The sequence below is a fragment of the Cinclus cinclus genome, chromosome 1 (genome assembly GCF_963662255.1).
Source record: "Cinclus cinclus chromosome 1, bCinCin1.1, whole genome shotgun sequence".
Classification (NCBI taxonomy): domain Eukaryota; kingdom Metazoa; phylum Chordata; class Aves; order Passeriformes; family Cinclidae; genus Cinclus; species Cinclus cinclus.
The window spans coordinates 63,603,185-63,616,726 of NC_085046.1; the positions used below are offsets into that span (position 1 = coordinate 63,603,185).

The 13,542-nt window shown below is 36.6% G+C and overlaps 1 protein-coding gene across 4 annotated transcripts in view; it reads right to left on the reverse strand.

Annotated features, from left to right (window-relative positions):
• DTNBP1 (dystrobrevin binding protein 1) overlaps nt 1-13,542 on the reverse strand; it is a 64,450-nt gene that overhangs the window by 26,187 nt on the left and 24,721 nt on the right. For all 4 annotated transcript variants that reach the window (XM_062498816.1, XM_062498842.1, XM_062498833.1 and 1 more), the window contains one exon: nt 9,707-9,729. In XM_062498816.1, the coding sequence (XP_062354800.1) occupies nt 9,707-9,729 (23 nt within the window). The remainder of the gene's footprint in view (nt 1-9,706; nt 9,730-13,542) is intronic.

A 13,542-nucleotide genomic window follows, 5' to 3' on the forward strand; every position in this document is an offset into this window, starting at 1 on the left:
GCAAGTTAAGGTGACAAATAACAAAGATGATAATAAAGTTCCACCTACGTGAATTCTTCTGGGTATTCTCAGTGCCTCCCGGAGATGACATGGCAGTAAGAAATAATCAAGTAAAAAGAAACCCAGCACTGGTCAAGTGAAAGCTCCAGTTACCAAGCAGCCCCAGTGATGTGCATCTTCACTGATGCAGAACAAAGCCCTTTGCCAGAAGGCTGCTTTTTCAAAGCAGTGGTACCGCGACGGGCAGTTTCCGATGGGCCACTCACACGCAGATGCAGCTGAACACACATGGATACTTCAACTCAGCGCCTCCCCAGAACCTGAGCACAAGCTCCCAGCAGCTGGGCTCCACCAGAAATGCAGGCATGTATTTGGGAAGATACCACACGCTGCTGAACCAAGGGGTGCTGCGGAGACTGAAATCTTCCCAGCGGGATATAATCTGATGACATGCAGCTACAGCATGTGCTTATTTGGCAGAGAGCTGGAAGCGTCTGAAAATGATTCAGGAGCAAGGGGAAAGGTACAGAAGGGTTCTGAATTCTTGATTTTTATTAGGCACTGCTCACAAGGCTCACCCCTTAAAGTGCTTTTCCTTAACATGGCTTAGCTCAGATACCCCACAAACCAGCTTACATACTATTCTTACTTCACACATAAAATATTAAAAGCCTTGGATGTGATTTTAAAATAAATTAGAACAGTATTCTCTACTGCAAAACCAAATTTTCTGTATTCCACATCCATGCTGCATTTTCATCAAAAACTTAAAAAAAAAAAAAGGTTATGCAGTTCAGGAAAAAATACATGACTGAGAATCTTTGGCTCTAGTGATGCTGCAGTTACACAACAGTGCATTTATGTTCAAAAACTGTAAGGCATTCCTCAGAATTGGGAACACTGGCACACATTACCTCTTCAGTTTAGGAGGGTGCACAGTGCTGCCAGAAAACAGGATAGCCATAGCAATTAGTTTCTTTTACTTAAAAAGATCGCATTTTGCAAACCTTCTCTATGACAATTATCAAAATTGTAGAGTAGGGACAAAAGGCAATTATATAACAAATACTTCACCAATCAACATCAGTAAAAGTAAAAATACCCACAGTGTTTGGCCTACAAAACTTGGGTTTATTTAACTGCTGCAAGCAGCACCAAAAATATCGATGTAAAAGATTAGAATAATAATAATAATAATAATCATGAGACAATCCCACCTTCAGTCTGGACTTTGGCAATTAAAGGATGAATTCAAGTTAGAGCTGTAGGCAGAACCAGCTTCTGTTTTCTTCCACATCAGTCATTTAAGCATTAGAGACAATTAAAATATTACACCTTTAAGTAATTTCTTTTCTACATAAACTGAGTATGACAGCGCTTATGTTCCCATGAAATTGTTTCCCTATTATCTACACATTATCTGCTATTCAACCTGGAAATGGCTGAAGAAAATCCCTATTGTTACCCTGGCCTCCTCCACTCCTCACAAAACCAGCATTCTGCCAGGCTGATTTCAGCACAGAGTAAACTTCCACCACAGCCAACAGGAGCTGCACCTGCACACCCATGAGGCACCTTATTTTAAGCTGCAGTGCTGCCAAATTTGTTGTGATACATCTGACCTCTGAAAGGGCTTTTGACTTAGTGCAATACTAGATTACAAAGAGAGTAGAAATCAAGGGAAAAATGAGAGAATTACATAAATGCATCACTATTAAAATTTGTTGGGAGGATAAATCAGGCCCCTCAAAATGCAATGCAAAGACGAGAGGGCATATGGGTGTCTCATGAAATAAAACCTGTAAGATTCTCTAGAAATATATGTAGATGAAGCAGAATTTAATAGAAAGAAGGGTTCCCACTCTTTACTCTTACCCAGACAGAATTAGCATTAAAAAAAAAAATCCTGATAAACACAAGGTTTCAGAAGTATCAGTAACATTTGCACTCTATGGATTATGCTAATTCATTGTCTGAGTAGCACTTTCAAGTGACAGCCATCACCCAAAATCCTGAAATCTAGTTGAGCATGGAGGCTACAAACTGCATCATCAAATCTGTAAAATAAAAAGTTACATTATAGCCAAACACAAAACAAACAAAAACAAACAAAAAGGCATCGAAAGCATTAAACCAGAAGTGGTTTGTGGTAGAAGTGACAAAACCAAAACTTGTCTTTGATCAGACAAATTACAACGGAAAATCACACACTCTTTATTCCAATGAAATCTGATTATCTAGTTTGCCCATAAATAATCTGGTGTCTATAGAAGCCTTTTGAGACTTCCTTTAGAAACCCTACTCCCTTCCTTGAAGATTCAGGCCTTTTTCCAATACATAACCACGTTAGTCATGAATGACATTTTATCACTAAGATTCACCCAAGGCTGTATTGATACTACCAAAAAAGCCCTATTTTCACCTCACCAGTTGAAAACTAACAAAAAATGAGCAAAAGGAAAATAATTCCTCATCATATCAAATTATTAAGAGGTAGGATTTTTTCAGCTTGGAGAAAAAAAAATTACTTCAGAGAGACCTTATTGTGGCTTTAAGGGAGCTTATAAAAAGGAGGGAGAGGGATTTTTTTTTAATGGGGAGATAGTGACAGGACAAGGGGCAATGGATTTAAAACAAAAGAGTGCAGGTTTAGGTTAGATGTTAGGAAGAAATTCTTTACTCAGTGGGTGATGAGGCACTGGCACAGGTTAGCCAGAGAGGTTGTGGATGTCTCATCCCTGGAAGTGTTCAAGGTTGAATGGGACTCTGAGAAACCTGGTGTAGCAAGTGGCACCCCAGCCATGCCAGGGGGGTTGTAAGTAGATGATCTTTATGGTCCCTTTCAGCCCAAACTATTATATATTGAGTTAGTTGACAACACAGCCCTCCTTTGGGTAAAGTACAATGGAAATGGGCTTTCTGATGTAGTAATCAAAGGTAGAATTATAGATAATTTTGTTCCTACAGTTGAAATACACCAAACTTCCCCTTTTTCTCCTCTTCCACTGAAATGTAAATTCTATTTCTTGCATAAAAAATATTGTCTGTCCTGAAGACCTGATGCTTATTAACATATTAGATAGATTTATTTCCAGTCATTGGCAAAATAAATGCATACACAAGATATTATCCACTGCAGCTTGCTTCACTCCCAGTCTTAATACTTAATCCAGCAAATGCTTTGCTGCCTTGGCAAAGGCAGCTAATACATTTTCAATCGCACTTCATGCTCAATTTGTGTTGCCAATTGAGAAGTCACATTCAGAGGGTCAGTGAGAGGCAAGTAATTGCTTTTGGGTATTATCCCAGAAAACCAAAAACTTCCACTGTTCCTCAGTATCTATTCATAGATAGGACAAATTCTCAAAGTATGCCATTAAGTTTGATAACTCAGCCAAACAGAATCAGACATGTGCAACTCAGCACCATCCACCTGTGGGCTACAGAAATGTACATTTGAAAGCTCATACATACATTTCAGTGCTGGGAATATCTGCCCAGATACATGAAGATTCAATTATTTACTGAGGAGGAATGAAAGCAGTGAAAGACCAAGAGTGAACCTTCCTTAAATTCCTCTATTTAAAAGGATTTTAAAACAAAATCATTACTATTTAAAAGGCTTTATTTTAAGGCCATACCATTTCAAGGAAGGCAAAAAAGGAGCAAAAATAGAAGATACAAAAAGCTAGATACAGAACTAGAAAATGTAAACATGTGTTCCCAGAGTTAAATAGATACAAGAGTCTGTGAACTTGAAAACATAAAGAGCAAAATCAAAAGCAAGGGTAGCTATAAGGACACTTCAGAATCTTGTTTCTCCCTCCATCTGTCTTTTCCTATTACAATAAAATGGAAGATTTAAGTAGTTAAACTTATTTGCTTTTCTTAAGGTTTGACCAGAAGTGCCTAAGTCTCAAATCTTTCTGTTTCCTAGAAAATGGTTACCATATATAAGAGTCTTGGGTCAATTCTTGCCAACAACACAGAGCATCCAAAGTTGCAAGGCTCTCCTTCCATAGCCCAGATGGGAAAGAAAGTAGTAAAACACAGCATTAACTAGAAATCTATCAGGATCATTTCATCTCATAGCAAAATGAGGAAAAATCTTGATATCTGAATATAAATCTGAAATTTTAATTCCATTTTAGTATTATTACAAAAATAATTAAGCAATTCTTTTCCAGCTGTTTTCTGGTAAGACAGAGTTGTCTGTGCTACAAGGTCTAAATATTGAAGTTTTGGACCACAGAAATGTTAAAGTAATCAAACTCCATGTGGCTGGAATTAATTTCTACCACAATATCATCTTACTCTTGCTCAAAAGAAACATACAGGATTATGTGCTCAAAATGACAGCTCAACTTCAAGAGCAGCTACATACACCACTGATTGTATGAGCTTTGTCAACCACGAGCTGTAAAGACCTCCACTGCATATTACTCACACATCTGGAAGGCAATATGAAGAATAGGAAGAAGGAGTTTTATTCTGACAGCCACCAGAACCCAGCATGATAAAGTGGTTCCCTAGACTGGTTAAAAAAAAAAAAAATCAGTTTGACATACTATTTGTTAAAATGAGTAGATTTCAAAAAATGGAGAACAAAGAGACGGAGTCAACAGACTGTTCCAAATATTGTGTGCTCTTAGGAGAGGAAACAGCAAAAGTCAGAAAATTAAAGTTTGGATATAAACAATTTTAAGCTCCTGATAAAATGACTGGAAAACTGCAATTTTAACAGCAGCATCTTAGATGCATGAATAGAGATGACAAAAATTTGATTTGCATATCAAATGTGACACGATGACTTCACCTTGAAGGCAAAAGCAAGAAAAAACATCTCTCTACTTCACAGGTCAGTTTGTCAAGGAATATTTTGATAAAGCTCTTAAAATGTATCAGGCTTTGTTTGGGAAAGACCTCTGATTCAAAAGGCTGAAAACATATTTTGTTGTATTGTAAATAGAAGTGCTGAAATTTGCCATATGACCTGTTTCCCTGAGCTTGAATGAAACTAATCCTGTTAAAGCTTAGAAATATGCATGACTCAGTAGCCGAAGCCATGTGCATATTTGCCCTTGCAAAGTTGCTGCCACCTTTCATTGTCCAAAAGTGCTGTGTTGCTGGTCTCTAAACAGCCTCCAGTGCTTTAGTTTTCTTTCCAGAAATTAACTCAAAACATTGCATCCTGAACTTTTAATAAAAAGGGACTTTTACAAACAATTCAAAAATCTATCATACATACAGCTCCTATTTGGACAAATTAGAAGCAAACTCCACAGCATATGTTATCACCATTGTGCAATTCTACCACTTTTAAAACTTTTTTTTCCTGGTCTCTCACTGCTGATTTACCTACCCCATTATCTGCTCCACTCTTCCATCTTCTAATGAGATTAACAGTATTCTGTAACTATTTACCACACAATCCTGGGTGCTCTGGAACTAAGGGAATGTTAACTCAAAAAATAAAAAATAAATTAAAAAATGGCACTATGTGCCTAGAAGGATGATGGAATGATTTGAAATCTCAGTGCAGTCCTAAATGCAATAGGTTTCAAGTATCAGGAGCAAATAAACATATGTGCTATCTAATTTCCAGTTTCTCAGCTGTAAAATGAAAATGATACTTTCTAAATGATGCAAGAACACAGCCCATCAAATACTAAAATAAAACCCACACACAAATATAAACTAAAATAAACTCTACTATTGCAAGAAATTGCCAGGATTCAGAACAGACCACTTATTTTAGCACCTTCATGAGTCTCAGCCAGGACAAGACAGCACAGACCATAAGCCAGTTCCTACAAGCAGTTCTCCCAAGACTGAAATTGGTGCACGCCATGAAGAAACTTGCAGGCTATTCCATATGGCATACCAATGTTCCATTCATAAACCCACCATCTTTTATAGCAAAGACCTCTGAAAGATAAAGTACTAAAAAAAAGATAAGGAACTGGACTACCTTTGAGATGTTCTGTCCTCACACTTCAGGTACACAAATGCCACTGCTGCAGCAGTGTCAGCAAAGACATCACACACTCATTCCCTGCCTACTTTAGGGAGAGATGTTGAACACAAAAAAGCAGGAAAGCTTCTAAGCTTCACTTTCTCAGCATCATAGATTATTAAATAATAATCAATTTCAATTACTCTGTAATAGAAAACCCTTGTGGTTGAAAGAAGAGAGACTGGAAAGGTTTGTCCTGCCCCCGCACACTGTGGGTGCAGCATACAACAAAGGAGAATGTCTGACCCTGTAAAAATAAGTCTTAAAGCAAAATGAAGAATAGTAAAATTTGCTCCTCACAATGAAACAGAATACAATCTGCAATACCAACATGAAAATGGCTGAAACAAATTCTAAATGTTGACAAATACAAAAATAATTCATAATTTCTTAAAGTGGTATTACATTCTTTTTTCATGCTCCTTAAATGTATTAACACCAACAAGCAAGAGAGTGGATTCTCAACCCTTTTCAATGCTGCAAACTGGCAGCACTGTTAGGGCCCCTTCTGGATGACACCTGGTATCTTCAAAGAATATACTTAAAAGATCAATGAATTATCACTTTGTACCTTAGCACACACAGTGGGAAGTTATAAATGAAACCAGAAATAATTCCATTTCTTGGTTGTGTAGATTTCACATCCATATTAAAATAAATATTAGGTATATACAAGGGCACTTAAGTGTTTTTAAGGTTACAGACATTTGAAGATTTCACAAATTTACAGACTACACCTGTACACCTATTTGTATTTACACATCCATGAAATTCCAGGGAAGTAAAGTTTTAAAACAGATCTGAGAGGTCTGTGAAGTTACCCACCAGCCTTCTGAGTCACACCTGCACTCTCAGGGTCAGTGCCAACATAAAATTTGCTTTTTTTTCTGTATTCATTATGCAATTGATACAATGCATCACAGAATTCAAGTTTCTAGTGCTGGGCTATTTTGAATTTCAGACTAAACCATTTGGTTTCTTAATTCCAGTAAAACTTACTTTCTATCCTCAGCAAGGCATAAGAACTCATCACTGGTGAATATAAGAGTTGCATCTGGACACTGATAAAAGCACATACAACTCTCTCTTAACCCTTCTTGAAAACATATTGAAGGAATTTTTCGTGGTACTTTCACGCCTGCATATTCATATAGCATGATCTTGTATCTTTATGAAAGATATTTTTATGCAAGACATTTGCCATCCTTATATGCTGGAAGCTATTACTTTTTAGCATACGGTATTCAAATTCACAAATAACAAGTTACTATTATAAAAAATGGCATTTCGCATTTTTCCATTGGAACAGATTTTAATGTGCAGTGATTTCAAGTGCAAATGCATTAAAAGATGCAAGTGTATAGGAAGGTATTTTAAACAGTTCTTGTTTCTTAGACCCTGGGCTGGGTATTTCATGAACAGAATGTTGTGGAAGACATTTCACTTTGGAAAGTTATGCAAAGATAAATTAGTTGAGGATGTAGTCTATACTTGCAATATTAAAATGTAAAGAACCATCCACTCAGCTACTTAACACGTTTCAGTTGGAACCACCTTTTCCTGGCTTCTTTTGCTTTTTTAGATTACACTGTTAGACTGTTAACTTAGGACACACTGCTTGCCCTTGCTGCTGCCTTTTCCTTTCTCTGTGACAGGATTCCTATGGACATTCTCCGAGTTATCACAGTGTGCTTCATCAACCGGAACTAAAGCCAACCAAGCGACAGAGCATTTTTGCCAAAATCTAGTGAGCCCTTGAAGCAGCTCAAAACAGAAAACTGAATTAGGAGTCCCGAGTTAGACTAGGCAAAGATGCCCTAGATCTGAAACATCTGCCATTATGTAATGAATCCTTCACAACTAGGAATCTCCTACTCTCCCTGTTTCCAGCTAATGAAAGATATGCCAGACACTAATGTAAGGTCCAAAGGGCCAGAAAAAGACCAACTGAAGCCAATATAAAGAATACCTCTACTTGACAATCTGGGTTGACAAAAAAATTCCAAGATCTGAGAATTTAGTAAGTCAGAAACCCTAGAACATTTCCTCAAAGTATGTATTTTCAATCAATTGTGCACCTGGGTTTTTAGTAGTTTAATCCCAATTTCCTGGGAAATGTCAGGCAAAACAGTGAAAGTTGTTGCAAGAATCAAAACACTGAATCTATTGTTTATTTTAAACCTCCTTGTTGTCATCTCCTAGAAAGGAATTAGGCTTGCTTAACAAGACCATTCTTGAAATTTTCTTAGCTATTAGTCCCTTTCTCTTGTGTCAGGTACAAGCTTGTCCACCAGTTCACTGTACAAAAACCCACACAAATTAGGCTGACATATGTTTAATATCCATTTTCCCCGATTCATCCCTCTATGCTTGTCTAGCCTTTTCTTGGCTACCAAGCCAAGTCTTTCATAACCAGTATTGGAAATCTGTATGCCTCTGTACCCATTACAGAACCAGTTGCTTAGTTTGGTATAAATCTAAAGGTCAACACACAGCTAGCATGTTCCTCTTCCATCAAAATAATGGTCTTTGTAAAATACTTACTGCCAAATAACCTTAAAGTCACTATTAAAATAACAAGGAGCCTAGAGAGAAATGACTTTGGAAACCACTCCCCTGACTTCCAGAAACTCACTTAAAACACCTGATCAATACAAACAAAAAAAAAAAAAACCAACAAGATTCACTGCTCTCACAGGCAACAGGTACTACAAAGTAGCTGCCTTGCTCTGGATCAGAAGGAGCCTGGCATTACCTCCCATTTTGTATTCAGTTGCTCTATGTTGAAAGCTGTCAAATCAATCAACAAAAGGGTTGGTTTGGTAAGTTACAGAAGTCGTCACATTTTACATAATCCGTGTTGCTTATCTGTTACTGTAACTGTTATTTTCCTTTTGTAGCATCACAAAGATGAGATAGTAATGAACTGAAAAGGCAAAGGAATGCAGCTGACAGAAATTTCCACCCCTCCTTTCACTTTCAAGAGACAATTGATTGACATAAGTCAATGCACCCGACTTCATTCTCATAAATACTAGTCACAAAGCCACAGCCACATCCTATCCAAAGGAAGATACAATAGCAATTCTCAAGCTGATCAAACATTAGCATCAGTAGGTAGAGTAAGTGTAGGATTTACTGAAACTGGGACTCTGTTCCATTTATGTACCAGAGACAAAGCAATAGCACATGACAGGGTTTCCAGACATTACATCACATATTGGACAAACATTTGTATATATCATTGAGTATCTCCAACAACTTGGGCTACAAAAATTAATTTGCATAATACTGTGAAAATTCCCTGGAAACAGCCAGACAAAAATCTAACATGTAACAGCCTGAAACACATGCCAAAAAATATATCCCTGCTAGAAAAGACATCAACTAGTTGAAGACAAAGCCCTTAACTACAAAAACTGAACACAAAGGGAAAGGCTTGAATCAGATAAGGGAATCTCTCAAACCTAGAGAAGACAACAAAATATCTGTGCTCTCCCTACATCTAGGACTCTCTCAAAGAAATCAGTAGCAAGAACATGTAAAATGAAAAATACACAGCCTGCTGGGACAACATAAAATGAACACTGTCAAATGCAGAAAGGCAAAAGTCCCTTCCTAGTTTCACTTAATAAACAAATTACTGTAACTCTTACAAACACTTAAGTAGAAAAGAAAAGTAGAATTTACCTTTGAATGTCTCCAGTTCCTTCCTGTTGGAGAAGAGCAGAATTAAAAAATTAATTAGAAATACCACATGTAGAACTATAGGATTTATTTTACATGCTTTAAGACTCACTAAAAGACAAAAAAAAAATCAAAGAATTCGACTGTCACCCTATATAAGGGTAACATTACTACGTGTTTACCTAAAGCAAACAAAATCAATCTGCTTATAAATTAGGCTACCACCTCTTTATAAAAATGTACAGTTATCCAAATATTGCACATTTCTATCTAGCTACATAATTTCCAGATACACAGCTCCAAAAATAACCAAGACTTCTTAAGGCTTTAGTTATTAAAGCATCATTTGCTTTAATTTTAGAGAGATTTACCAATTTACAGCACAGTGCATAACAATTTGTGTCCAATTTTCATCAATGGTATTCAAAAACAATTTGGCAACACTGAAAGAGAAAAATTTGACAACATCACTCAGTTAAAACAGAAAGACAGGCAAAGACACATACAGTGATATTCCTCAGAGGAGAGGATTTTCAAGTATGGAATATGACAGATAACCCACAGTACTCACATACCAGAAAGCTAAGAAATGAAGTAAAATATAGTAATATCTTTTTTTTGCCTTCATGCCAGACCACTTTCCACTTTTAGTAGTTATGCAATTGTGAATGCAGGCTACAAAACAAAGAGAAATATTTTCTGTATCTTAAAGAAATTGCAAAACCTCCAACTGTCAGTGATTCATCATGAATTTAAAGGCTAAAGAAGAATCAATGTAATAACTGAGATAAGGCAGAATGCTGGCCTTACAAAACACTCATTTACATCAAACATTTTTTCAGTCTGTGCCTCGCAGAATGCCTAGTTAAATTCTGAATTTTTGAAGCAAAAGTGACTGTCAGAAAAATAAATTAAAGACTGAATTCACAGTTGTCCAGATAAATAATTTTATTCTCTATCCACAGACTAAAGCACTCTTCAGTCCCCTGTCAGAGACACTACTTCACAACACAGATACTGTACCATATTATCTCCTTCTACCCCTTAACAGATCATGCAATTCAGCATTTATTCTTGCATCAAGAACAGACAAAATTCGATCAAAGGTGAAACAATTTATTCTCTAAGCAGGACAAAGTATTCTAAACGAAAGATAATGCATTTACCTCCACATTTTCAGAGAATATCCCACTTTTGTCACCAAATGCTAAATACAGAGTTTTGAAAAATGGGTGCTTTACCAGGAAATAAGCTAGAGTGTGATTCACAGCAAAGAATTCTATTAGTTGCAACTTCCTGTGAGTATCTGTTTCCTTTCCTGCTTCTCTTCCATCCCTTTCCCAAGCTAGTTTCTCCCTTTTACACCAGAGAAGAAGCTACTTTACAATACCTGTGATTTGCAGGTTCACACCCCAAAAAATTTTTCCTACTCTGTGTATTCTAAATAGAGTTACAAGATTCTTAAAAACTCTCACAAGTTGCCCTCTATTTTTTAATAATGGCACAGTAGTTGAGGAAACAACAATCACAGGAAATGCTTGTTTTACATGGACTGAAACAAAACCATAATGGAGGAAACATCTTGTGAAACTAAGAGGGGAAAAACTGTATTACTTGCACCTAAAATCAGAAGATTTTTATGACACTTATCTACAAAAGGAAAGACTAAACAATTACTGCCATTGTGTTGAAAGAAGTTAGTAAACAAGATGGTAATACAGTAACCAAGTGGCAATCACTCATTTTGTCTAAAACCCCAGAACTTTCCTTTTCAAAATCCATCAATATTTTTAGGGTTGAGATGCACAATTCTTAAGATGTTGTCCCTATATCCATGTACATAATTACCATTCATTAAGAAAGGTGGAAATTTGACAAACACTTTTTACCCCTTGAAAAATTAAAATTATCTATGATTAGCATACAGTAAAAATACAGATTTGAAACTTAAGGATCTGTACTTCCTAGTATCCTCATACTAGGATATGTACTATATACCAATTCAGACCCAAAGCATGAAGATTTTATGTTTTACACAGCATGAATTAATCATATCTTGTGGTTACTCACAAGACCTTCAATAAAACCTCTATTACAAATATATACTAAAGTATGTGCTTATTGAAACCATGTTCAGCAGCAGCATGGAAGATTTTTTTTATTTATTATGTCAAATTATCCAAATAAAAACTTGGAAGCTTGAAAATTTTAATCCTTAATCTCATTTATCAGCATCTTTGGCAAGAGCATGACAGTAAACTGAAAAGTGGAAAGGAAACTAACTTGCGATGACATTGGAGAAACAGATGGCTTAAGAGCATATCAGTACATTTTCTAGTTGGGTAATTAAGACCTGGCACACAGATGTACAGAGAAAAATTTATAGAGTATTACACTTTCCCCCTTTACAAGTAAATAAATGTTTTTGTATTTTCTGATAAACTGTCAGAAAGAAGATTCCTCCTATGTCTTCTCTAAGAGTCTAGAGACAAAAGGTCATCTGCAGAATACACTGACCTCACATTAAGAATTAAACTTCAAATTCAGAACACAATGTAAAGAAACAGCAATTTGTGAGAGCAATTAAAATTAAAAAGATTAAATTGAAAGCTGGAAAAGTGGCCTTCAAAGCAAGGCTAAAAGACAAACAAGAGGAAACATAAAGGCAACTGAAAGCACTCCATAGGGAAATGCTCCAGGATTTTAAAGAGTTTTCATCCAAAAGAACATTCATTCACCTCACAGATGGATGAAATAACCCTTTCCACTGCTATTAGAAAAAAAAGCACACACCTGCCTTGCCTCTGGCCTCACTGCTCATGATGGTTCTTGAAGCTCAGGGTGGGCTGCTCAACATCTGCCCAGGATTAAAGGACATCCCACGCTGAGTCTGACCACTGATCAATACAACTACCTGGCATCTGACTGTATGCTCTTCAGCTACTAAATTTTAGGTTACTGACAAACCTGGCTAGTTACTCATATAAGAACACATTTTAACTGTTCATAGTTAACAGTAAGCTTTCAGAAGAAAGGACTGAATTAGGAAGCACATTACAATACAAATAGCTCTTTTTGAAGTTCAGCACCTCTGATCAAGAAAAAAAAGGGCTAAAATAACATGCTAAAGTCTAACGTAATCTGAATATAAATGCACGGAGACACTTCAAAAGTAATCTCATTCTCTGGGCAGAGCAATTACAAATCCCAGACTCTCTCCTGAGAGGCAAGAGGCTGTACAGGCTCCAGAGACATTGAAGTCCATGAAAACTATCTGGCCATACATACAGGCAATATGCTCATCCCTGCCTTTCCAGTTGCTTGTTTTCATAAAATAGATGGGAGGGGAAGGGTGGGTGTGTGCTTAATTATTCTGTGAAATTCTATAAACATCAAACTCAGTTACCAATTTTCAAGATACCTGTAATGTTCTAATGATGATGTGCCAGTGGTCTCAACTTCTTCATTTACAGAAAAGTTGAGGTTCAGGTTTTGTGGTGAGAAAACATAATTGTTGAGACAACAGGTGAAACAAACCATCTACAATATATCACTTGTCCCACAGGGTAACTGACATGACCAGTTAGAGTTGCAATCTAGTTGGAAGGCAGATAAAAATTCCCAAGAACCTTCCCATTCCCCTCAGGCTTTTCACTGCATTGTTGGATTAACTCTGCTCTAGCCATTGAGCAAATGAGAGGGATAGGAGGAAGAGTGTGTTGGTATCACTGAAAAACAAAAATAAATCTAGAAATCAGAATATGGGAGGACCAGGAGGCATAACTATCCTGCTTTAAGTTACTGAGATCAAAGGGAATTTAATTTGTTCAGCAATAGTA